The sequence below is a fragment of the Astatotilapia calliptera genome, chromosome 20 (genome assembly GCF_964374335.1).
Source record: "Astatotilapia calliptera chromosome 20, fAstCal68.1, whole genome shotgun sequence".
NCBI lineage: Eukaryota > Metazoa > Chordata > Actinopteri > Cichliformes > Cichlidae > Astatotilapia > Astatotilapia calliptera.
The window spans coordinates 30,885,569-30,909,956 of NC_137441.1; the positions used below are offsets into that span (position 1 = coordinate 30,885,569).

Genomic DNA, 24,388 nt, shown 5'->3' on the forward strand with positions numbered 1-24,388 from the left:
AAGTGAACAGCTACACAGTGGATTTTGAGCAATGTCCCCACCTTCTTACCGTCATGGGCTGTGTGCAGCAGGCAGGACTAGAGGACCCAAAATTCAAACTCCAGGAGGCAAAAGGTAAACTCAAAAAACAGCTTTATTGCTGAACACCTGGAACCGACACTAACCGAACAGGAATTACAAATTAAACTAAACAGAGAGGCAGACTGGCAGGCAGGCGGAACACAGTGTGGAATGAGGGAGAATGCAACACTGGATGGAAGAAAACAAAGTTCTTAAATACCAGTTTTGGTCAAGTTACTTGAAAAAAGTAATTAGTTACTAATTACTTATTCAAAAAACTAATCCTGTTACTTCACTGATTACTTATTTTCAAAAGTAATTAAGCTCCTAAATAAGATAAGATAAGATAAGATAACCTTTATTAGTCCCACACGTGGGAAATTTGTTTTGTCACAGCAGGAAGTGGACAGTGCAAAAGTTATGACGCAAAAATTAGAATACAATAAGAATAAATACAGTACACAGCTGTACAGAATAGAATAAAATAATATACTATATACAGTAGAATAAAATAGAATAAAAATATACAATAAGATAAAAATAGAATACGAATGCTATATACAACTGAGTAAAAATACAACGATGCCAGAAAAGATTATTGCACTTAGTGTTATTGCACATGTGTGGATGTGTGTTTTTGTTCAGTTAAAGTCTTTGTTGTGGAGTCTGACAGCAGTGGGGAGGAAAGACCTGCGAAATCTCTCCGTCCCACACCGTGGGTGCCGCAGTCTCCCACTGAAGGAGCTGCTCAGTGCTGTCACAGTCTGCTGCATGGGGTGGGAGACGTTGTCCAACAGGGATGACAGCTTAGCCGCCATTCTCCTGTCACTCACCACCTCCACTGGGTCCAGAGGGCATCCTAGAACAGAGCTGGCCCTTCGGATCACCCTGTTCAGTCTCTTCCTGTCCCCAGCAGAGATGCTGCCGCCCCAGCAGACCACACCATAAAAGATAGCAGAAGCCACCACAGAGTCATAGAAGGTCTTCAGGAGTGGGCCCTCCACCCCAAACGACCTGAGTCTCCGCAGCAGGTACAGCCTGCTCTGCCCTTTCCTGTAGAGGGCGTCTGAGTTATGAGTCCAGTCCAGTCTGTTGTTCAGATGAACACCAAGGTACCTGTAGCTGTCCACAGCCTCAATGTCCATACCCTGGATGTTCAGTGGTTGCAGTGGAGAATGCTTGTGCCTGCGGAAGTCTACCACCAGCTCCTTGGTTTTACTGGCATTGATCTGGAGGTAGTTCAGCTGGCACCAGTCCACAAAGTCTTGAGTCAGTCCTCTGTACTCCTTGTCGTCCCCATCAGTGATGAGGACGACATCACTAAATCTATTTTCACCTGTTTAGCAGGAGTGCAGCCAGTGGAGGTTTGCCCAGTGTTGCAGCGGTCATGTCAGTGGGGGGATCCGGCGGTTTCTCTGTGAATTTCACATTCCTGTGGCAGCATGCTCGGTGCTTGCTCAGATTTGAAGTTACATTTTTGCTATGGAAAGAAGTTTTCTTCGTCTGTACAGCGGACGCTAATGTTTTTGTCAGTTTTTACGGAATCAAACTCAAACTAAGATCAGTACTTCCACGCTTTAAATACTACATGGTCGTACTCTCCTTTTCTACGTAGCAGTCAGCTTTGCAGTTAATAAAAGGACAGGTAATGTTTAATCGCTCTGTTGCACACACAGCACGCTCAGCACGCTACCGGTGCCGCTCTGAGCTGGCAGCCAGCAGCTCCGACCTGACCGAGTCAGTAGTTATTTTTATTTAATTTTTTTATTTAATTTAATAACTGTACAGTACTCTGTTTATAGCAACCATTGTCCTTAATGTAAATATGTAAGAAAAAAATGTGTATGTTCCTGTTCTGTGTCCTGTGTACTGTTTGTTTGTATATGTGTCTTTCTGGCTGCTGTTACAACCAAATTTCCCCTTGTGGGACAATTAAAGGATTATTCCATTCTATTCTATTCTATTCTATTCTATTCTATTCTATTCTATTCTATTCTATTCTATTCTATTCTATTCTATTTATTTATTTCAATTCAAGTTGCCACAAGACAACTTACTAACGTGTACATAATAACCTAATACTCCTGTGTGCTATGGTTTTATTTGCATCAGCCTGCGTCTCCCAATTAATTTGTGTTTCTCCTACAGCTCCACATCGCTCAGGCGGCAAAAAATGCGCGTGCTCTTGGCGAGCTCGTTCCCGGTTTGTCATTACACAGGCTTGGAACCAGCGCCCTCTGCCGTCAGGGGCGTGCACTGTTTAATGGTAGTCATGTGACTGATGCAAGCCAGATCCTTTTCAAATTTTTAATTAATAGTTAAATGTTATTGTCGAGGGGCAGAGGCAGGACTCCACACGCACACACACATATAAAAAAAATGCCTCAAGAAAAGGCCTTAGAAAAGGCCTTATGCCATTTGACCTTAGAACTGAAGAAGCTTCTCGGATGAGAGGTGAAACGTCTTCAAGTAACTTAAAGAAGTCCAGACGCTTTTCTTTGCAAGCTCCTTTGACTCAAGAAAAGGGCACTTGGGGCACCCATCGGGAAAGAGGCAGGTGCTCAAGCCCCCCTCTGCATGTGCCTTTCAGTTAACGTTTAATTCCTGGTTATGTGCCACCCCAAAATATTCAGACATTTTTTCTACAATAGACAAACTCCAGTTCATTTGAAACATCTATCCTACACAACATCGGAGGGGTTACTTGAGAGCAGAGGGCTGAGCATTACAATTTGGAGGAGGAGTTTCCAAAACCCAGCCACACCATTGGCCCTGGGCCCCGAAGTGCTGCATACATCACAAGTGTTGAGCGAAGATAACGTCCAAGTACAAAAACCGAAAGTCAATGAGGCCAATCACCTCCCTTGGTCGTGTTAGTACCCCTATAGAATGACGAGTACGGTAAGAAGCAAGTGTTAAAAGTGTCTGTTTTATCGTCTTCTTTCGGGCCTGTCGACGCTTTTCTCTAAACCTTTCAAAGTTACCATGATATATAAAAGCCAGAAGGAGACCGCTGAACGAAACTTGTAGGGATGTTCGCTGTTGTCTGTCTTCAAGCAGGAATGTTTTTTACTGTTAATTACGCAGGCAGGGATGTCCTATGTAGACTGGCAGCCGTAAGCTGGTCAAAAAAAGTGTATGTAAGCCGGTGTTGCTTAATAGTTTGTCACCAGCCAGTGTTGGCAGGTCACAGCAGCCTGCAGAATAGAGCAGAGAGGAAATAATGACTTTTTACGGGGTTTCCTCGATAAACTTTGTATTCTTTATAGGGTATTTATTTTCTCTTAACTCACTTTTCAAAATAAAAACAAAGCCCAAAACGTATTTTTCCCTTATTGTAAAGAGAAACAGAAACTATAAATACCCACTGTATGTGATTTCGATTCCAGTTACTTGTGCTTTTGGCCAAAAGTGGTTTCGAAGGTATTTCGGGTGTCAAAAATTAAAAACAACCCCCTGCTTATAATGTGAGGCGAGCACAGTACAGCATAATAGCAGATTAACTGGATAACTATAGCGATGCACAATTACAAAATAATTGTTCAAAAGAACCCGCTTTGTGAATAGCAGTCATTCATCTTCTTTCTTTCGTTGTTCTTTCATTTTTGCTTTTATTGCTTCCGCTTTTGTAGCAAAGAAATTTTATTTTATATCTTCACCATTTTGTTCTGGCAAAAAAAAATACAGTTGGATCCTTAATTACAATGACCCTTTTTTGTAGTTTTCCCTATGTACACCATCACATTGGGTTATAAATCAGACGGACTCACAGTGACTAAACTACAGACCTCCAGGTTGTTTAAATTCAAGAGGTTTAACAGGGTAAAAAGCGATGAAGTAATGGAACAAACTAAAATCATTTGAAATATAAGGTAGTGCAGCCACTGAAGCCACCTTCGGTTGCTGCTTGTTTTGGGGTATTTTCCATTCAGCTTTGTCCTCATAAAACAAACAAACAAACTATGATCTATTGGGTGAGACCAGATTATTGACTTGGCCACTAAAGAAAATCTTATTTCGTGACCTAAGAAACTCTTGGGTTGGTTTTGCAGTAGGGATTGGATTGTTATCCGCATGCACTGTGAAGTGGTGTCCAATGAATTTTGCAGTATTTGACTGCATATGAACAGAAAGAGCAGCCCTGTACACTTCACAATTCATGTTGGTACTTCTAATCAGTAGTCACATCATTAATAAATACTGATAAACTGTTACCACTGGCAGCCATACATGCCGATGCCATACCGAGGCCTCCAATATGTTTGACAGATGATGTGGTATGCTTGATTTAGTCGACTTTAGAAATAATGCTGTGATAATGCACTTGAGCTGTCTTCTATTGTCAATTGTCAAATTAATTTGAACCTCTGAAAAAAAATACTGTGTATATAAATGGGTGTAATTCCTGAATAGTTAATTAAATACTTTTGTTGAATTCCTTTAATTAAAGCTGAAAGTCTATAAAACGTGATGCTAATGAATCCAAACAATGGTGTCCTGTGCTGCTGCCCACACCTCTGGTCTGTTGTTTTCTATCCTGTTACAAGTGTCCAACATCTTAACTTTACGACTGTTAACATAAACCTTACTCCTTCCTCCAGTATAAAGATTCAGCCACTGCAAGCCTAAAGGATGAGGAAGAGTTCACGGATATATTGGAGGAGAGGAGGCGCACCACTGATCTTGGTTATGCTCTGAGAACCTTTAACCCGCAACCGTACAAAGGAGCCCCAACCTTTTCCACCTCTGACCTCAACAAAGCTGTACTGGAGTCCCAGTATCTGTGCTATATTATCAAAGAGGTGAGTCTTTTTTTTATTTAAGGCAATGAAGCTTTACACTATAGCGTTGCCAATATGGAGTGAGTCTTTTTGGCTCATATTCCCTCTTAGATTGCCATGGAGACGGGGTCATCTGTGGAGAAGGTGAAAGAAGATGCTTCTAGGATTTTGAAGGAAATGTCTCACAATCTGCAGCTGGGGTTTATCAGGCTAATGGGCTACACTCTAAACAAGGTGTTCAAGAGACTCTACAGGAGCATCTATGTCAACATGGAAGGACTCAACATGGTCGGGACTCAATACACTTTAATCAATTGTTTAACAGTTTGTTTCAACATATATAGTAGAATGAATATATATATATATATATATATATATATATATATATATATATATATATATATATATATATATGTATAGTAAACCATTTTTACTCCTCAGCCGTAAAAGGCTGATACAGTATTGTAGTCACCAGGCAAGCAGGCAGGTAGCGTGGACACCTAAGTTTGTGAGTTTGATAACTTGAAAACGAAGCAATGTAGGAGTTTCACATTAATACTGTAGGGGTATCTACTAAAAATCTCAGATGAGTGTGAATCTCATTGACCTTGACCTCAAGGTTGGAGGTCAGAGGTGTAATTTTCTGTACATCTTGTGAATCTGATAAATTGAGAATGACGACGTAGAACTTTGAAATTGAAACAACTGGTGCATCCTCAAGTGAAACTGGCCACCACCAGTATTTTCATATATTTTCATATATTTGCTGTAGGATTCGGAGGTTTGCCATTTAACATACTTTAGCTACACAGTATTTTATTAGATTTATTTTACTTTTTAGCACTTAGGATTTTTTTGTTCCATCTTACTAATACTACAAATAGAACCTACTAGTGCAGTGTGTAATTTCACTGATTTCTGGAAAATTTTAATTTTTCTGTCACTGCAGCTGCAGCAGGCCATCCAGGAGAGTCCTGTGATCTTGATACCCAATCACAGGAGTTATGTGGACTTCTTGATTATATCCTACATCCTGTTCACCTATGACATCCCAGTACCTGTCATTGCTGCAGGAATTCGCAAGTATCTATTCATATTAAGACAACAAAATGTTTTTTTTAAATCATACTACATTATATCCAGTTAATTATAGTGTAGCAACAAAAAAATATATTTTTAAATTTTTGTCTCTTCGGCTCCATTTTAAAGGTCTTGCAGATGTGGCGATTATTGGAGGGCTTCTGCGTCGCTCTGGAGCTTTTTATATCCGACGAGCAATCGGCTCTGACAAGCTGTACTGGGCGGTGCTTTTAGAATATGTACAAACAATTGTCAGGGTAAGACGATGACTTTTCAGCATATTCCTGAATGCATCTTTGGTAATAAACTTCAATCAAAGGAAGGGTTCCAACAGCATAATGTGTTTTCTGTAGACAGGATATGCTCCTTTGGAGTTTTATGTAGAAGGTTTCAGGAGTCGCACACTGAAGTCTCTAGTGCCAAAGCTTGGTAAGTGTCCAAATTTACCACCTTGTTTTTTTTAAGTGTGTCCCAGGATATCAAAGTGCGTGCATCTGATTCTTTTGGACTTTTTCTGTCTTGCTTTAATTTCATTGTGTAACTAGGCTAAATTATACTTTGCTGTAACTGACTGGTTCAAAAGTATGACTTGACTCTGCCTTGTGTAGTAAATGATGGACGAGACTTGCTTATCTTTTAGTGCTGCCATTTATTAATTGGGTAAGTACTAAGTATGTACTGGCCAGGCAGGTTGACTCATTGCAGGTGAGTTAAACACAGTGCACTCAGGCTCGTCCCTCATAATCTGGCAATGTTTTAATGCTGAAAACTAATATAACAAGTTCATTAATATAAATATTGTGTACCTGGATAAGAACAGAATATGTACTGGTCATATTCTGGTTATGTATTTGTAGTGTGCTGTGTTTGAGCTGCATGCAAAGGTAATAGCATACTATGGTAGCATAGTATCTTGCTAGCTAAGCTAGCCAGTGTACAGTACTATTATGTGACTGTTTTATCACCACACATTGGCAACAATTCACCTGAACTCTTCTTATTAACAGTCAGACAGTTTGCAGTGGCCATATTCTTATCACCAGAAGGCATAGCTTACATTTTCACTGCTATATAGATGACACACAACTTTATCTATCCATGAAGACAGATAACACACACCAATTAGTTAAACTGCAGAAATGCCTTAAAGACGTAAAACCCTGGATGGCCTCTAATTTTCTGCTTCTAAATTCAAATAAAACTGAGGTTATTGTACTCGGGCCCGAAAACCTTAGAAATATGGTATCTAACCAGATTCTTACTCTGGATGGCATTACCTTGGCCTCCAGTAACACTGTGAGAAACCTTGGAGTCATTTTGACCAGGATATATTCTTCAATGCACATATTAAACAAATATGTAGGACTGCTTTCTTTCATTTGCGCAGTATCTCTAAAATGAGAAATATCCTGTCTCAGAGTGATGCTGAAAAACTAGTTTGTGCATTTATGACTTCAAGGCTGGGCTAGTGTAATTCATTATTATCAGGATGTCTCAAAAACTCCCTAAAAAGCCTTCAGTTAATCCAAAATGCTGCAGCAAGAGTACCACAGGGACTAGAAAGAGAGAGCATATTTCTCCTGTATTGGCTTCCCTTCGTTGGCTCCCTGTTAAATCCAGAACTGAATTTAAAATCATGCTCCTCAGATACAACGTCTTAAATAATCAGTCCCCATCTTATTTTAATGACCTTATAGTACCATATCACCTTATTAGAGCACTTCGCTCTCACACTGCAGGCTTACTTGTTGTTCCTAGAGTATTTAAAAGTAGAATGAGAGGCAGAGCCTTCAGTTTTCAGGCCCCTCTTCTATGGAAGCAGCTTCCAGTTTCGATTTGGGAGGCAGACACTGTCTTCACTTTTAAGATTAGGCTTAAAACTTTCCTTTTTGCTAAAGCATATAGCTAGGCTGGATCAGGTGACCCTGAATCCTCCCTTAGTTATGCTGCAATTGGCATAGGCTGCTGCTTCCATGATGCATTGAGTATTTCTTCTCCAGTCACCTTTCTCACTCAACATATGTTAATAGACCTCTTTTGAATCACACTTGTTATTATCCCTGGCTCTCTTCCACAGCATGTCTTTTATTTAATCTTCCTTCTCTTACCCCAACCAGTCGTGGCAGATGGCCACCCCTCCCTGAGCCTGGTTCTGCTGGAGGTTTCTTCCTGTTAAAAGGGAGTTTTTCCTTCCCATTGTCGCCAAAGTGCTTGCTTACAGGGGGTCATATGATTGTTGCGTTTTTCTCTGTATGTATTATTATAGGGCCTACCTTACAATATAAAGTGCTTTGAGGTGACTGATGTTGTGATTTGGCGCTGTATAAATATAACTAAATTGAATTGAATTGGCAGCACGGTGGCACGGTGGTTAGCACTGTCCTGAGTTCAATTCCACCATCAGGTGTGGAGTTTGCATGTTCTCCCCGTGTTTGCGTGGGTTCTCTCCGGGTACTCCGGCTTCCTCCCACTGTCCAAAGACATGCAGTTTGTGGGGATAGGTTAATTGGATAATTCAAATTGCCACTAGGTGTGAATGTGCGAGTGAATGTGAGTGTGAATGGTTGTCTGTCCCTGTGTGTTAGCCCTGCGACAGACTGGCGACCTGTCCAGGTTGTACCCCGCCTTTCGCCCTATGACAGCTGGGATAGGCTCCAGCGCCCCCCGCGACCCTGAAAAGGATAAGCGGAAGCGAATGGATGGATGGATGAATTGAATTGAATATCCTCCATAGTGGTTGCACAAATGCCAAAATCTAATGATCATGCGCAGTGCTGTGATATACAACCCACCTCAGGCTTGTCCCTCGTAATCTGGCAATGTTAATCCACTGCCTATGAGAAAAGGGCACCATTGAGTCAGTAAACATCACAATACACAAATAGATCGTGGTTAACATGGCAAGTGGAATCACATACAACATAAACACTGTTACAATTGCATATGAATGTGATGGACTTTCTCTGTTCTGCTTTTCTGAAAGCTCTTCTCCACGACCCTAATTACAGAGATCTTTATCTGGTTAATAATTTATGTTTAGGTCATATTGTCATGTTTTTCTATTATTTTAGTTCTCTTAAATTGAGGGGTTGTTCTAGGTTTAGGATATTTTAAGAGTTAAAAGTCAAACAAGTTTACTGGTCATTTTATGTATAATTTTAATATTTATTGTTCACCTTTTTTCTGTAGGTATGATGGACATGGTGCTGGAGCCATACTTTAAAGGTGAGGTGTTTGATATTACCCTGGTGCCCATCAGTATCAGCTATGACAGAGTGCTGGAGGAGTCATTGCTTGCACTTGAGTTGTTGGGTGTCCCCAGACCAAAAGAAAGCATCACCGTAAGTTTCAGCCTCATTTATGACTTGATAAAAAATTCCCATATAATCTTTGTTTCTAAAAGATATGAAACTACATGCCTCTTGCCCTCACTCTTTCCCTGCAGGGACTCTTTAAAGCTAGCGGAGTCCTGCAGGAAGATTATGGCTGCATGCATGTGAACTTTGGCCGCCCCCTGTCTGCCCGACAGCTGTGTGAAGGAAAGATAAATTGGAGCGAGTACAACCTCATACCAAGGTACAGATTTCCCTTTTTTTCTCTTTTTTTGCCAATATCACACATGGCTGTAGGTACAAATATGAATATTGAGTATCTACCAACCAAAGTCTAAATAGAAAAAGTCTATAGAGTCTTAAGTACTAAATAACTTAAATAACTGTAATTTATCATCTATATATTCTTTAATTGTAATCTCCATTAGTTGTATACAGGTAATTCAACTGAAGAATATAAAAACCTTTACATTTTAAAATTGTAATTTTATAAAGGTTTTACTTACAGTGAGTAATAAAAAATTAAACCAAAATAACTTGGTAAAATGCACCAAATTAACAAAAACATTAACAAGTTTAATAATAATATAACTTAAATTAATATTTGTGTCACTGTAAACCTTCAAAACTTCAAGACACAGCCTGTATATAACTTTAGAATCTGTCTCGTTTTCTATTCAGAAATCTTCCCCAGAGGCCAACTGCAGAGACCCAGGACTGTGTGAACTGGCTGGCCCATTTGATTGTACGAACCCAGGAGGAGGGCTCTTTGATCAGCCCTTGGTCTCTGATGGCCTGCCTGTTGCTCCAGACTCCATTCACAACTTTAACGGAAGAGGGTCTGCAGTGGCATCAGCTCACAGAAAAAACCCTCTGGCTCAGGAAGCTGGTGCTGGATTTCGGGGCCCGTCTGAACTGGCCTGGTGGGTGGGCCAGATAGATTTCAAAGATATCAATTTATTTGAATTATGCTGTGTAGAAAAGCCACAGCATCAAGCTTAGGGTTAAGATCAATATAGGCTTTGCTTATAATGGGCCTTTAATGAAGCTTGCTTTCCCTTCAGTAACCAGTAGGTGGCCTTAGGATACTGCAATGCTAGACAACCAGACAGTTAATGTAGAAAGGTTAGTAGTTTCCCTGTTGGTGCATGTGACAGCGTCTCACCTCAGGGCACCAATGGCTCTTTTTGACCTGGTCCTGTGTGGATCATAAAGATTAGGTGAATGCAAGTCGGCACAAGTGTCCAGAATCACTTAGGAGATGTTCAGTGGATTAATACACTTTAAGTAACTTATCCTAAGAGAATGCCACTGAACTGTCTCACTTCACAGGTGTCCTGTGTGTGAACATTGACACATGCAGGCACGTGTGCACACTTACACATGCACACACACTCGCACACATGACTTTGTGAAGGTCTTATGACCCTCAAACTTATGTGAAAGTTGCATTTTGCAGCACACATCCCAGACTCAGAAGTGATGTCATCCACCGTGGCTCTTCATCACTCCATTGTCCATCATAAAGAGGACCGTATCTACCTGGTTCAGGATGAAGACCCTGCGAGGCAAGATCCACTGAGCCCAGAGGAAGGTGTGATGAGGATGGCGGTAGTGGTGCTGATGCTGGTTTCCTACAGGAATCAGGCATTGCATGTCTTTGTGCGTCCAGGAATACTTGCTACAGCCATCCACATCACAAAAAACACACGGAAGGGTAAGAGTTAGGTGGGGTTACAGATTCTCAGTCTCATGAATGGGCATATCTTGTTTAGCTGTGACCCATTTTTCTGTTCACAGATGAGCTCTTCAGCTTTTTCTGCTTCCTGCAGGACGTCTTCTCCAATGAATTTATCTTTATCCCTGGCAGGGCAGTGCAGGTAACAGCCATGTTTGTTAGGATCAGCATTATTTTGTGCATGAATTGAGTCAAAGGCCAAGGTCACTGTAGCCTCTCATTTATCCCATTCTTGGGAAAAGCTGACCTAAGAAATTTTGTGCTTATGGTCCTTACGTTTTTTGCTACTGTCATATTCATACACACTTGTATGGTTAACCATGAGGCAGATTATTATCATGGGTATATATTTATTGTTATTCATCTTGCATATATCTGTCTCTCCATCATTTAGGACTTTGAGGAGGCATGTTCACTCCTGCAGAAATGTGGAGCAGTCCACATCAGTCAGCAGGAAGTGATCGTGTTGGAAACGGGGCTGGAAGTTTTATCCTTTCTGCAGAAGCTGCTGCAACCCTTCTTAGACTCATATCAGGTCCTTTTAACTTGAGTATCTCTCTCTGTGACTAAGTGTATTTAGTGAGGAGTGACTGTTGTGAACAACATATTATGCACACCGTTTTTTCTGAGCAGAACTGAATCCAGAATTATCCAATTTTAATTTGGAACTTTATTTGATTACACATACCACTTTTGTCATATAGTTTTATTAGCTTGACATGCTGCCACGTACACTAATTGTAACTGTTTTCAACCGCACATTTCTAATTTGTTTAAAGAATGAACTTGATGTATAGAGGAGTCTAATTCTACTTTAAGCAGCAATCACATAATCTTTTTTCATCATTAGAGATTTCAAAGAATAGAAATAACAAGCCCTAGATAGAGTGACAGAAGCCCTGAGGTGAAGATAAAGCCCTTCAGATAACAATCTTGCTTTCCAAATCACAAGCTGTGCATGAAACAAAAAGGAATGAAATCTTAGCAAAAAAAACCAAAAGTCATAATCTTTGGAAAGAAAAGAGCACACGTGCATTTGCTTCTTCTCAAATTCAGTAACTGTTTCACTTTTAATCCTGAAAGTTGTGGATCTTTTGAATGGTTTCCTTCTGCTGAACCAGAGCATCCAGCATAAACAACTACTTTGGTCCAAATATGTCTGCCGACACCACAGCTATGGCTATGAATGTCCCTGGAGGGTTCAGGATCCCAACGAAGAGGAAAACAGCGGTGACCAAAGCCATTTAATTAGTTTGATAATAAAGCAGGTTGCTGACAACTCTGTTGTTCCATTTTGCAAAATCTGAGCCAGGAAAGAAGTAGCTCCACGGTTGGAGCGGTGTCAGCTCCACTCTAGCCATCATTCCTGCACCGTTTAAATATAGGGGCAGCATGGCGGTGTGGTGATTAGCACTGTTGCCTTACAGCAAGAAGGTCCTGAGTTCGCTTCTACCCATGTTTGTGTGGGTTCTCTCCGCTTCCTCCCACAGTCCAAAGACATACAGTTAGTGGGGTTAGGGTAATTGTAAATTGCACATAGGTGCGAATGTTTGTCTGCCTCTATGTGTTAGCCCTGCAACAGACCGGCGATCTGTCCAGGGTGTACCCTGCCTATAGTACCTGGGGTAGGCTCCAGCCCCCTGTGACCCTGACAAGAATAAGTGAAAGCAGACAGATTTACTGATTTTATTTTGAAATATATGAACTGATTTTTTTATACTTTGAATGTGCAGTATTTTCGTCCATGACTGTCTAAAGTCTAGAAACCATGGACACCAAATGTTGTACTTTCTCCCTTGAGTTGCTCTGCCAGGCGTTTACTACAGCTTCCTTCAGCTGCTTCTTGTTTATGAGGCTTTCAGTTTCTGAGTTGAGGTCAGATGACTGATTTTTACAGACCCTTTCTTTGTTGATAAAACCCTTAGATTGCTTGTGCCGTCTCTTAGATGTTTTCTGCCAAAGTCTAATCTGGCCTTCCTCTTACATGTGTAATCAGTGGTCTACACCTAAACCCTCTGTATTTCCAGAGGGTTTACATTCTTGAAGACTTTCTGGATTCAACACTGACCATGATAAAACCTATCTTCCTGAGAGTGTTCTTGACTTGGTTAGATCCGTCACAATCTAGTTTAAGTTGTCTTCTGTGATCTTTCAGATGTTTTGATTGTGGATTTTATAGCTGGTGCAACCTTTCTGTTCACTAGTGATTTGACCACTCCTGAAGTTTTTTTTGCTATCTCTCTGATGGGTTTATGTGGGTTTTTCAGCCTAATGATGGTTCCCTCACTTGAGGAGAAAACCACAAAAAGTGTCAATGTCCAACAAATTATGGACCTTTTAGTGTAATCTAAGAAAGGTCATTAAACATGAATCACTTTAAAAAAATTTCTCACATATTTATGACTAACAATCATGGCATTGTTTCTAACAACATGAAAGGACATGCTGTACTCTCATCTTTTAAACTTATAAAATTTAAATATTTTCCCTAAGCCATTTTATGACCATAAAACAAAACTGTATTAAAAACTTGATTTATAGAATTTGAAAACTTTTTGTCTTTAGTAAGACAAATACAGTTTTGTCCACTTCATGGTTTGCCTGCATACAGCACAAATATATTAAGATCATCTTTAGAGAGGGGGTGCAGTTCATATCACAGAATCTGAAGAGATACTAAAGATGAGTCCTACTTATGTGCTTTAAAATTCACTGGAATGTTTTTTTTTATTGTCCAGCTGATGTTCAGGTACTTGTGTGAAAAGGAAGATCACGTGTTTACTGAGGAACAGTTCCTACCTGATGTCCGAAACCTGGCTACAAAACTCATCCTCTCAGGTACAACTGAGTGTGTGAAATGACCTCTGACCACTAGAGACCTCTCCCACCTGGTAACTAGGGATCAAGAACCGGTTATTGTAGAGAACTGGTTCCCATTAGCCCAAATCCTTGGAATCGTTAGTCAGCCTGCTTATCAGTCCCTTTTTTTGATTCTTGCACTCTCGTTACAATCAGCTGATTTTAATTTGTGTGTCAAATTGGAAAAATAGTGGCACAGTCTCCAGCGTGGATATGGACATCACTTTTATTTTTATTGCAAAAAAGAATGAGAGCTTGATGGTAAAGTGGAGACTGATCCAGAACAGAAACATCTGCATTATACTGTTAATACAACTTAGGCTCTTTGCAAGCACCTGCACAGACAGCATGCTAATGCTAAGCTAGCCAAGAACCAAGAGTTGCGTTAAAGCTGAGTAAATGCTGACCCCAGCCCAGCACCATGATAAAGTGAGCCTTCATTTGCGGTGAAGCCGCTGCTTAACTTCAACAGGTAACAAACTGATGAGCAGTCAGGCTGCTACCTCCGTTTCTACCTGTTCATGTTTCTAGAGTAGAGTCACTGTGACGATCACTTTAAAATGTCTTTGTGCTGGTTTTTTATCTTTGATTTGTGTTGTCAGCTTTGTGTTCATAGCTAAATACTTAGAGAAAGATCACTTTTGTAATGAGTAGAATAACAAATGTCTTTCTCCTGGGTGTAATTAAGTAATGTACTTTTTTACTTTACTTTTTTTGAGTAATGATCCCAACACTGATCACAACTAAGATGGGAAATTTGTAATTACTTTGCATGAATGTAATGTCATTGATATGCTGCTTAGAGATGGTCACGACTCTCAAAGTGGAGCCAGTGAGAATCGATAATGGAATTGCAAAATTCTTATAAATTCCCATCCCTACTGGTAACTTACAAACTTACAGTTTGTGGGGTGTTTGTTTGTTTGTTTTTTTTGCAGGTGACCTTCGCACCTTTGAAGTCCTGTCTTCTGACACACAGAAAAATGTTCTTTCTGCACTGCGGAGACTGGAGGCGGTGACGAAGTTGAGGGTGTGAGTAATGAAATTAAACCTACATCCCTGTTTGGTTTAAGTTCATTTTCTTTGCTGGTTGAGGAGCTGTCCATAATGCTGATGCCAAAGTTACAGATGCACTCCTCTCATCTCAGGTCCCAGCAGAAGGAATACAAAGTGAACAAAGCAGCTGTCAGCAGAACTGGTGACATACTCTGTAAGTTTATTTGTGATATTCCAGTAACGATAAAGTTTTTTTTGTGCGTCTTGAGAATTATTATTTATTTTACCTTGCTGTCTTTAAATATACTGATTATAAAATGTCTTTACTGTGGTTGAGTTTGCTATTCTGTTTAGTACGGTAGACTAAGGGATCCATTTTTCCTGTTCTCTCACTGTAGCTGGGAAAGTCCCTCTTGAGAGCCTCCACACTACACCTGACGCAAGGCTTCAGTGTCAAGTGGAATAAATTCATCCTCAGTATCAGCTCACAGCCCCCTCCCCAATGAACTTACCCGTCTATTCGCTACTTCTACCTCATTGTCATCCCTGTGGTCTCTTTATCTTTACACAGTCAAATCGGTACAAATACAGTCTGTGCTCACAGGCAAAATACTTGATCCTTGATGCCGGCCAGACTTAATCTACTGAATGGTGGCTAACACTCTGTCCTTTATAGACCTGAGAGGACTGAGATGAAGCTAAACGCCCTGCAGGATAAATACTGGTAATATAAAGGTGGCCTATTACTGATTTTGTTTCACTTTAACCAAAATCAGTTGGTGAATACTAACATTTAGGTTAAGATAACTGTACTTTCCATTGCTGATCTTGTGGGGTTTTTTTTAATATATTGCCATAGATGTATTGTTTACTTCCATAGATGACTAACTGAGAAAATTAATAAGAGAGCACTTTAATTAAACTTGGTTTCCAATAAGATTTGGCATAAAACACTTGGTTGTATGTAAAAGAATGTTGCAATAAGGCTCTAAACACCATAAAAAGCAAAGATCTCAGGTTTTGTTTGAGACATTGTTTTTCTTAACATTTCCATAAAGGTGAAACAAATGTAACAAAATGCGCCATAGTTGTTTTTCCCCACCAATTCCCCTCAACAGTGAATGAAAACCAGAGGTCTGAGTTGAATCTCCTGCCCTCCCTGCAAACCAATCAACACTGTGCTGTACTTCTAACCCCTCAGCAGTTAGAAGAAGGACCCTTACTGTAGACACGATCTGCATGTCTAATGTTTAGTGAGGTGAGAGTCACTTTTCCCAGGCTGCCACTGATGACATCCTAAACCTGCAGGAGATAGAGGATGTTCAAGAAGCTGTGCTACTGTCCCTGTCCAAAAAGATGATCCTACAGCTACTTCATGTAAACAAAATTGATTTTGATAGAGGAGGATTAGTTGGCATGTGAAAACTGATATTTTCCAAAACCTGGACTAACAGATGATGCGGCATTTTATGTAAAGAAAAATAGGGGCCATAAAGGTCTGGGGCTAGCAGCTGTTCATTTACCTACATCTTAAAATCTGTGTGTGGGAAACACTTTTTCTTTGTTATAAAACTGCAAAACATGAATTCTGGACAACCTGACAGTTTTCCTAACCGGGTGTACTCTGCCTCTTGCCCTATGGTAGTTGGAACAGGCTCCAGTTTCACCCCCAGAAACTCTGAATTGGATAAGTGGAAGAGAAAGGATGGATGGAACTATAGATAGACAAAATAAAATAAAGAGTCAAATAAATAAGAACATTAAGTGCCATAAAAAAAATACAGTAAAACAATAAAATAAACAGGTAGTTTTACAATAAGTAAATAATAATAATTAATTAACTTTTCAACAGAAGCCCATTTAAACGACAATGTTTTTAACTGCTTTGTCAAAGAGTCCTTAGAGTCAACTAAATGTAGTGGCAGTGGTTGCCTGAACCACAGCCTTGGCATCACTGACTGAAAGGCTCTGCTCAACTGGTAAATAGAGTAGAACTCAATGATTTTTAGCAAATTTGGCATCAAAGTGATTTTAGTTAAAACATTTACATCAGTAACAAGAAATCTTACTGTAAAATTTGTGAATCGATTGACATCCACCATGAAGCATTTTCCACTGTCAATGGAAACAAAGTTTAAGAGCATGGAGTAGTTATACAGAGTACGCTATCTTGAACAGGTGGGTTTTGAGGGTGGACTTAAAAAGGGGGAAAGAACTGATGTTTCTGAGGTCAGGGGGTAAGGATTTCCAAAGTCGAGGGGCAGAGCAACTTAAAGCCCTGCACCCCATGGTAATAAGACGAAATGAAGGAACAGAAAGAAGAAGAGAAGAGGAGGATCTGAGGCACCGGGATGGGATGGAGATCTTTACCAAGTCAGAGAGATATGGTGGGGAGAGAGAATGAATAGCCTTAAATGTGTAAAGGAGTATGTTAAAAATTAATACGGAGTTGAACCGAGAGCCAGTGAAGCTGCTTCAGGATAGGGATGATGTGGTGAGAGGGAGTCCTAGTAATAATACGGGCAGCAGAGTTCTGGACACGTTGAAGCTTGTTGATGAATTTTTGTGGCAGGCCAGATAAGTGAGTTACAGTAATCAATCCGAGAGGTAACGAAACTATGGACGAGAATAGCAGTGGCATGTGGAGTGAGGCGATTGATGATACAGAGTTGGAAATATGCTGAGCGAGTGATATTATTGATGTGAGAGTTAGAGGATAATGTACTGTCAAGAATGACGCCCAAACTTTTCACAGAGGAAGAGCGGGAGAGTTACTGTTATTGTAATTTATTAGAAATCTGTTTGTGTGTATCTTTTTATGCATTTATAGTGAAACATTTCAAGGGATCCCTTGAAATGTTGTCCCTGTTTTGCTAGTCACTATACAGTAGTTACAACTTAGAAAATATCAACTCATATGTATTATAGCTTATATATAGGTTTATAGGTAGTCCACCTACCCAAAGTCAGAGCATGAAGAAATGTTCCTAGTTAACACAGAACAGTAAGAAAATCTCAAATATATATAATTACTGCCTTTGTTGTAAACTCTAAATGGATTTGCCTGGATTTTTAGTTTGTTGTGAGAAACAGACTATTACGCCTAATCATTTCCATGCGAATGGAAAAAAACAAAACAAAAACAAAACAAATGGTTGGGAGATTTTTCACAAATCAATATCCAAAAGCGTCTACACAGCAACTGTACTCAGATTCCTGTGACGTATACACACTGAGTCATCGTGATTAAGCACTTTTAATGCCAGATTCATTTAAAAGTATAGGGTTTATCCTTTAGCCAAATAGAAACAACCATATTCATCATTTTAAAATTCACTGAGGAATAGATCTGATAAAGGTATGTACAGCATATTAAGATACTTTGGGGATGGCTTACATGTCCTGAATAAGATAAAGAGATGGAGTCTGATGGAGGAAATATTTCTACAGAATAATCATTTTCATTTTTGATACTTTATGTACAATTTTCTAATAATACAGTTTTGTGTGTACTGAGGTATTTTCATAGTGTTTTATTGCTTCTTTTCCTGAAGGGATGGTTTGAAATATTCCTCCATCACTTGTCATTTTCAGCTAATGATAAATATATTAGGTTTAGGTGTGTTGTGTTAGGTTTAACACAGATTTAACCACTGTATGCTATTAACCGTTTAATCTAAAATGCAAATTATTACCAGTGAACTGGTAATAATTTTGGCTCAGGTCTGATTACTGGCAGACATGTTGAATCAATAAATCACTTAAATAGAACTAGTCTGACAAAGTGAAGCAGGCTAAAATTACTCACAAATAGAATAGAATAGATTTCAACTTTATTGTCATTGCACATGCACAGGTACAGGGCAACAAAATGCAGTTTGCATCCATCCAGAAGTGCTTTAGTGATATAGATATATTACAATATATATTAGCAATAATATAGATATGTAAGCATATTACAGAAATGGGTCTATTATGGTATGTTATAATGTACACGGTATGAAGTATGTTGTGAATATTCTTTAACTATAGGTATGTACAGGCTGTAGTGAGTACAAGCTATGTACAGGATATGGACAGGATATAAATATGAAAAACTATACAGAATATGAAATAAATAACTTTACAGAAATCTGAGATATACAGCTATACAGAAATGGGAACTATGCAAGTTGTAAACAGTTGTAGGGTTAAAAATTATCGTATGTACAGAATGATTATTTACACAGAGCTATACAGTAGTGCAGTTAAGATAAGTGAGATATGTGGATAATTTCTACAGAGGCTATATAAAGTGCTAGTGGTTGTGAGTGGTGGTTCAGTCCATGTTATTATTGTGTGTTTGAGGGTACAGTTGTCCATTGTGGGTGTCTGTATGTTCAGTCCATGTGTTAACGTGGGTCAGATGTCAGGAGGCAGAGTTCAGGAGTCTGACAGCTGTGGGGAAGAAGCTGTTCCGGTACCTGGTGGTCTTAGTCCGGAGGCTCCTGTAGCGCCTCCCAGAGGGCAGGAGGGTGAAGAGTCCATGTGATGGGTGACTGGGGTCTCTGATGATTTTCCCAGCCCTTTTCAGACACCGCTTCCTGTAGATGTCTTTTATGGCAGGAAGTGATGCTCCGGCGATGCGCTGGGCAGTTTTCACAACCCTCTGCAACGCCTTCCGGTCCGAGGCAGAGCAGTTCCCGTACCAGACTGTTATACAGTTGGTCAGGATGCTCTCGATGGTGCAACGATAGAAGTTCACCAGGATGTCTGTTCTTCCTCAGAATCCTCAAGAAGAAGAGGCGCTGGTGAGCCTTCTTGACCAGCTTGGAGCAGTTGGTCGTCCAGGTGAGATCCTCGGAGATGTGGACTCCCAGGAACTTGAAGCTGCTCACACGCTCCACAGCCGTCCCTTTAATGTGGATGGGTGGATGTGGGTCAGCATTCCTCATTTGTGTTACCACAAATGAAAAAAAAAAAGGCATGAGTAGATATGATAGAAAGCATACATGAAGGGTTTTATCCAAAATCCACAACCGTGATACTGTAAGTTTCTTGTGTGACACCCTGGTAATGAGATACCTTTTTATAGGCCATCAGGTTGGACTGTACCAGCTGATATTAATTTGTACTAAGGGGTTAGGGTTAAGTATTTGTTCAATACTTTTCTCATTATTACACACAACTGATGGACATTTTGGACTTCAATTCAATTTTATTTATACAGAGCCAAATCACAACAACAGTCGCCTCAAGGCGCTTTATATTCGACACAGCTGAACAGACACCACACTGAAATTTTACTGAATGACATTTACTCATGTAAAACGCTGTATGCTTAAATGTAAAATTAACGCAATTTAAATTTTCCAAGAGAAAGAACTGAAAGACTGAATGTCCTGAGTGTGTTAAGTTACATGCAGTATAATCTAGTGAGTATGTTTAAAATAATAGTCTTCACTAAATTAAAGAGAAACATAGGTTTGTTGTCAACATCATTTAATTTAATGTAGCTAAAGTTCAATATATAACAACTGACTTGCACCCTGTACATTTGTTGTCATAGAAGTTATCTTAATTGTCAACCGACTCGCCCATCAGGTGTTAACAACCCAGAGCTGATGCAAACTGGGTGAGCCCAACTATCATGGGAGGAGTGGCAGAGGTGCATACAGTTTGCATTTACTGTGGTCAACCAGGTCATTTCATTGCTTCTTGCCAAGAGGCCAGACATCCAGTAAAGCTGGAGATACTGGTGGGTGGCTTATTACAAACTGCACTTTACAGCCTTACTCTTCCTGCCACACTCTGTTACAATTATGACTCTATCACCTCTGCAAGCCTTAGTTGCAGCTGAACAAAACCTTTTAGACTCTACACTTACTGAACAAGTCTGCATTCCATTAAACCACTCAAATAACCTATCACTGCTTCAGCACTAAACAGTCATCTTCTAGCCATCATCACCTATCAGAACTAACAACAGTCCCCCAAGAATATCCAGGTAGTATTTAGCATATGACTGTTCAATTGACCTCCTCCCTGGCGCTCCACTACCCACCAGCAAACTCCCTCTGTGGAAAAATAAAAGGGAATCATCATCAGTGAAACTCCATCCATTGGTCACGTTACACCTGGCCTTCAGCAGCTGCATGTATCTCTACGTCTGACTATAGAGTAAGTGTGAGGCAGGAAAATATCCCCATAGCATTAGTACACAATTAACTAAAAGAAGGAATATGAAGCAAAACATTTGATCTCTGATCCAATAATAGCCTATAATAGCCTTATCACCAACCTGAACAATGTTGGAAAATAAGCAAATAAATAATTGTAAAGTGGCTGGTTTGATTCACACTAGAGTAACTTGTCTTAGAGATGTTTACTATGTTTTGAATGGACTAGGCCTATTTTTAAAATTAAGCCAAAGATACTGTATATTTACATGTAATGTAATGACAGAAGTGACAGTTTGAACATTTTCAGCAACGTAATGAACTCAGGAATGAAAGACATTGTGCAGTGGTGCCATATAGCGGTGAGATTAATATTACAGGAATCCTAAAACGAGAAAAACATACGATTTGTTGTTGATTGTTGTTGCTATTAATTAAATCAATGATTTTTACACAGCTGTACATGAAAATATTATAATTAATACAGAATGTTGAAAACTAACTCACCAAAAAACAAAATCTAGCAAAGATACATTAAACTGTCACTTCATTTGAATCGCTCAGGTAATTAAACTTGAAATTCATATTTGCAAATCTAAAGATTGTACAATTTTTTTTTACATTCCTGCATTTTTTCTGTGCAGTCCTGTGAAAGGAAACCTTTTGAATCACTGTTTTGTTGTAACAAGAGTAAAAAGCATCTTTTAGTTATTGTATTTATTTTGAACCTTTAAAGCAGCTTGTGGTAAATATAACAGACACTCTGTCACGGTCCTCAGTCGGTGACCCAGTGTTTTGTATTATTATTGTTATTAATTGAACTTAAATTTGTTATGATTTTTCATTGCTAGTCTCTTGGTTTTTGTTTCTGTATTTCTAGTTCTGTAAGCTCTTTAGCATCTCCTTATTTCCAGTCTTTACCTTTTGTTAATGTGCCTTCCCTCTATTCACTGTCTTGTCTCTCTGTGCCTTTACTGTGGGACACAAATTTCTTGTTTTCCAGTTTCCTGAGACCTTACTTTTTTTAGCTTCTAGTTATTATGCTTTATTTTCTGTTACCCCTATTTCAGCTCTCTAGAGCGTAAGCTCATTTAGTTCATCCCTCTGTGTCCTGCAAGTCCTGCATTTGGCACCTATCTCCTTCCTTCCACACAGCTGTAGCCTTTACACACAGTTACTGAATTTGACTCATTTAAAATTTTAAAGGTAAACAAAATAATAACCACTGACCAAATTTAAAAAAGCAAAACAAAACAAAAATAATATTAATAATGATAACAAAAAAACGCATTACAAAACTTAAATCTTCAGATAAAATGAACTGTTTTCATTTTGTTTATATCTATGTAAAAATGAAATATTTCTAATGCTCTGCTTTTTCCTTTAAATGTGGTGTCATATCATGATAAAAAAATTACTTGAAATGTGTATTGAAACAGAAAACATAAACCTACAATATATTTTTCACTACAGTTAACATTTTAATAACAGAACAGTGGTTTCTAGAATATATTTTTCATTTCATTATTGTTTAATCCACAAAACTTCTTTTAGTTCTTTAAGAAAATGTCTTACAGTGAAATAAATACAACTAAATCTTTTTTTTTTTTTACACCTTGAATCCTGTCTGGCAGCTTTGGCAATCAGAATTATGATCTCAGTGTCAGTCACTGTCATTTATTCAGCACCAGTGTTTTGATGGGTATCAGTACATCAACACTGAAATGGTTTAACTGTAAATAATAGCAAGAATAAAACAAAGCAGATCACAACAAAACTTGTACCATGACTTCATATATTTGAGTATGTTTGCCCTTTATGTTTACCTGGTTGTTGAATGTCCCTGACAGGCAAAGATGAAGACAAAGTGGCTAGAGGACAGCAGCCCTGAATCCCTCCAACACCCTCCCGAAAAAACATATTGGACCACATTTGGTGCTCTGCTGGCGAGAAGCTCCAGCCCTCAGCCCTCCACCTCTGCCTTCAAGCATGGGAGAGAGGAGGCTGACCAGGAAGAGGTGAGTAAGCACAATGCTGTAAGCATCAGTGGTGGATATTTCAAGAAAAAAAAAATACTGTCATGTATTCACTGTATTCACTTCAGCTTTAAATGTTTGTCCTCTGATCTCTAATGACTGAAGCATTTTTAACCTGTTTGTTCCTTTTCGTTACTGCAGCAGGAACGCCAAAGATTCCGGAGCGGGTACTACAGAGTCCAGACTGACATCGATGGGTCCCTCCCCACCGTGCGCTTCCCTTATTGTTTTCTACCAAAAATTGTTAATGTTAATATTGTATGTACTGGGTATGGTGTCGGGGTGGTGGAACAGGTCTTCATTTACACCACAGATGGAGTATTTCTCACTCACTCAAGGGCAGTCTCCATTAGAGAGTCTTTAAGTGGCAAATCCATCAGCCACACATTTCTTTTCACATTTCTTTTTCTTCCTACCTACATAGTTACTGCTAAGTTTAAGATATAGAGTAGTAATGATAAGTTATTCGAAATGTACTAATAGTACGCTCAGAATATCTCACCATCTCTTTTTGTTAACTTTAAAAAAAGCTTTTAGTATTTAAGATACAGTAGTGATAAGTTTAGATTTAGATGTTCTGTCAATTCTGTTATAATCCTTCATTTACAATAAATTTTTGACTTTTCATGTTATGACATAAAACAAACAAAATAAAAACCAACTAATCTAATGGACCAGTTTTAGATTTTTATTGATTTGATGGGATGTTTCCAAAGGGTCGCGCCTATCTGTCTTTTAATGTTTTGTTTTATGTTTTCATTTATTTGATGTTTTTTAAGGTTAATAAAAATTTGCTAAAAGATTCAGTAAAGCCTTAACATTGTTTGCATTAAACTAATTCATTGTTTGGATTTTGAGAATATGGTTTCACTTCTTTATCAATCTGCAAACTGCCACTAATGAAAGAAAGCTCATGCTCAAACCATTATCTGCCCTGGTTTATTGATGAGTTTTGTTGTATTGCTAGTTCATTTTTCTCTCGCTCTCACAATGATGTGCGGTCATTCATTGACAAATGTACAAAGTAGAGAATGCCGCCGCCCGGTACACATTGCACCTGACCCCTTTGGCGCCTCCTGCAGGAGGATAGGCCCATGTCCCTTTTTCAGGCTGTGCCCGGCCGGGTCCCAAGGACTAAGGCCCGGGCACCAGACACTCGCCCTCGGCCACCCTCCCTGGGCCTGGCTCCAGGGCAGAGCCCCGGTAACACTATCCTGGGCAGGGTGAACTGTTCCCTTGATATTGTATTCATAGGGGTCTTCTGAACCTTTGTCTGGTTCCTCACCCAGGACAAAGCCAGTCTAACCACATCACTCATCAAAGTGACTTCAGTCTCACTGACCTCCCA

At 39.4% G+C, this 24,388-nt stretch overlaps 1 protein-coding gene across 2 annotated transcripts; it reads left to right on the forward strand.

Annotated features, from left to right (window-relative positions):
* The first annotated feature begins 2,868 nt into the window (after positions 1 to 2,868).
* LOC113013577 (dihydroxyacetone phosphate acyltransferase-like) lies at positions 2,869 to 23,891 on the forward strand. Of its 2 annotated transcripts, XR_013904385.1 has the most exons (17): positions 2,869 to 2,961; positions 4,662 to 4,862; positions 4,953 to 5,129; positions 5,791 to 5,920; positions 6,051 to 6,178; positions 6,275 to 6,350; positions 9,111 to 9,262; positions 9,367 to 9,497; positions 9,935 to 10,176; positions 10,713 to 10,970; positions 11,054 to 11,133; positions 11,386 to 11,526; positions 13,730 to 13,829; positions 14,789 to 14,882; positions 14,999 to 15,060; positions 22,855 to 23,022; positions 23,182 to 23,891. XR_013904385.1 is itself a non-coding variant. In XM_026154591.2 (16 exons), exons 1-16 carry the CDS (start codon positions 2,950 to 2,952, stop codon positions 15,310 to 15,312), a joined length of 2,052 nt encoding a protein of 683 aa, XP_026010376.2. In that variant the 5' UTR covers positions 2,869 to 2,949; the 3' UTR covers positions 15,313 to 15,924. The 2 variants fall into 2 exon arrangements, 1 of the variants encoding a protein (XP_026010376.2); XM_026154591.2 differs by lacking the exons at positions 22,855 to 23,022; positions 23,182 to 23,891 and adding an exon at positions 15,245 to 15,924.
* Positions 23,892 to 24,388: the final 497 nt, after the last annotated feature.

What these genes read in the sequence shown, in the direction of transcription:
- LOC113013577 (XM_026154591.2), top strand. An exon ending in GACCAAAAGAAAGCATCACC is followed by an intron (nt 9,263 to 9,366) that starts GTAAGTTTCAGC and finishes CTTTCCCTGCAG; the next exon opens with GGACTCTTTAAAGCTAGCGG. An exon ending in GCGGTGACGAAGTTGAGGGT is followed by an intron (nt 14,883 to 14,998) that starts GTGAGTAATGAA and finishes CTCTCATCTCAG; the next exon opens with GTCCCAGCAGAAGGAATACA.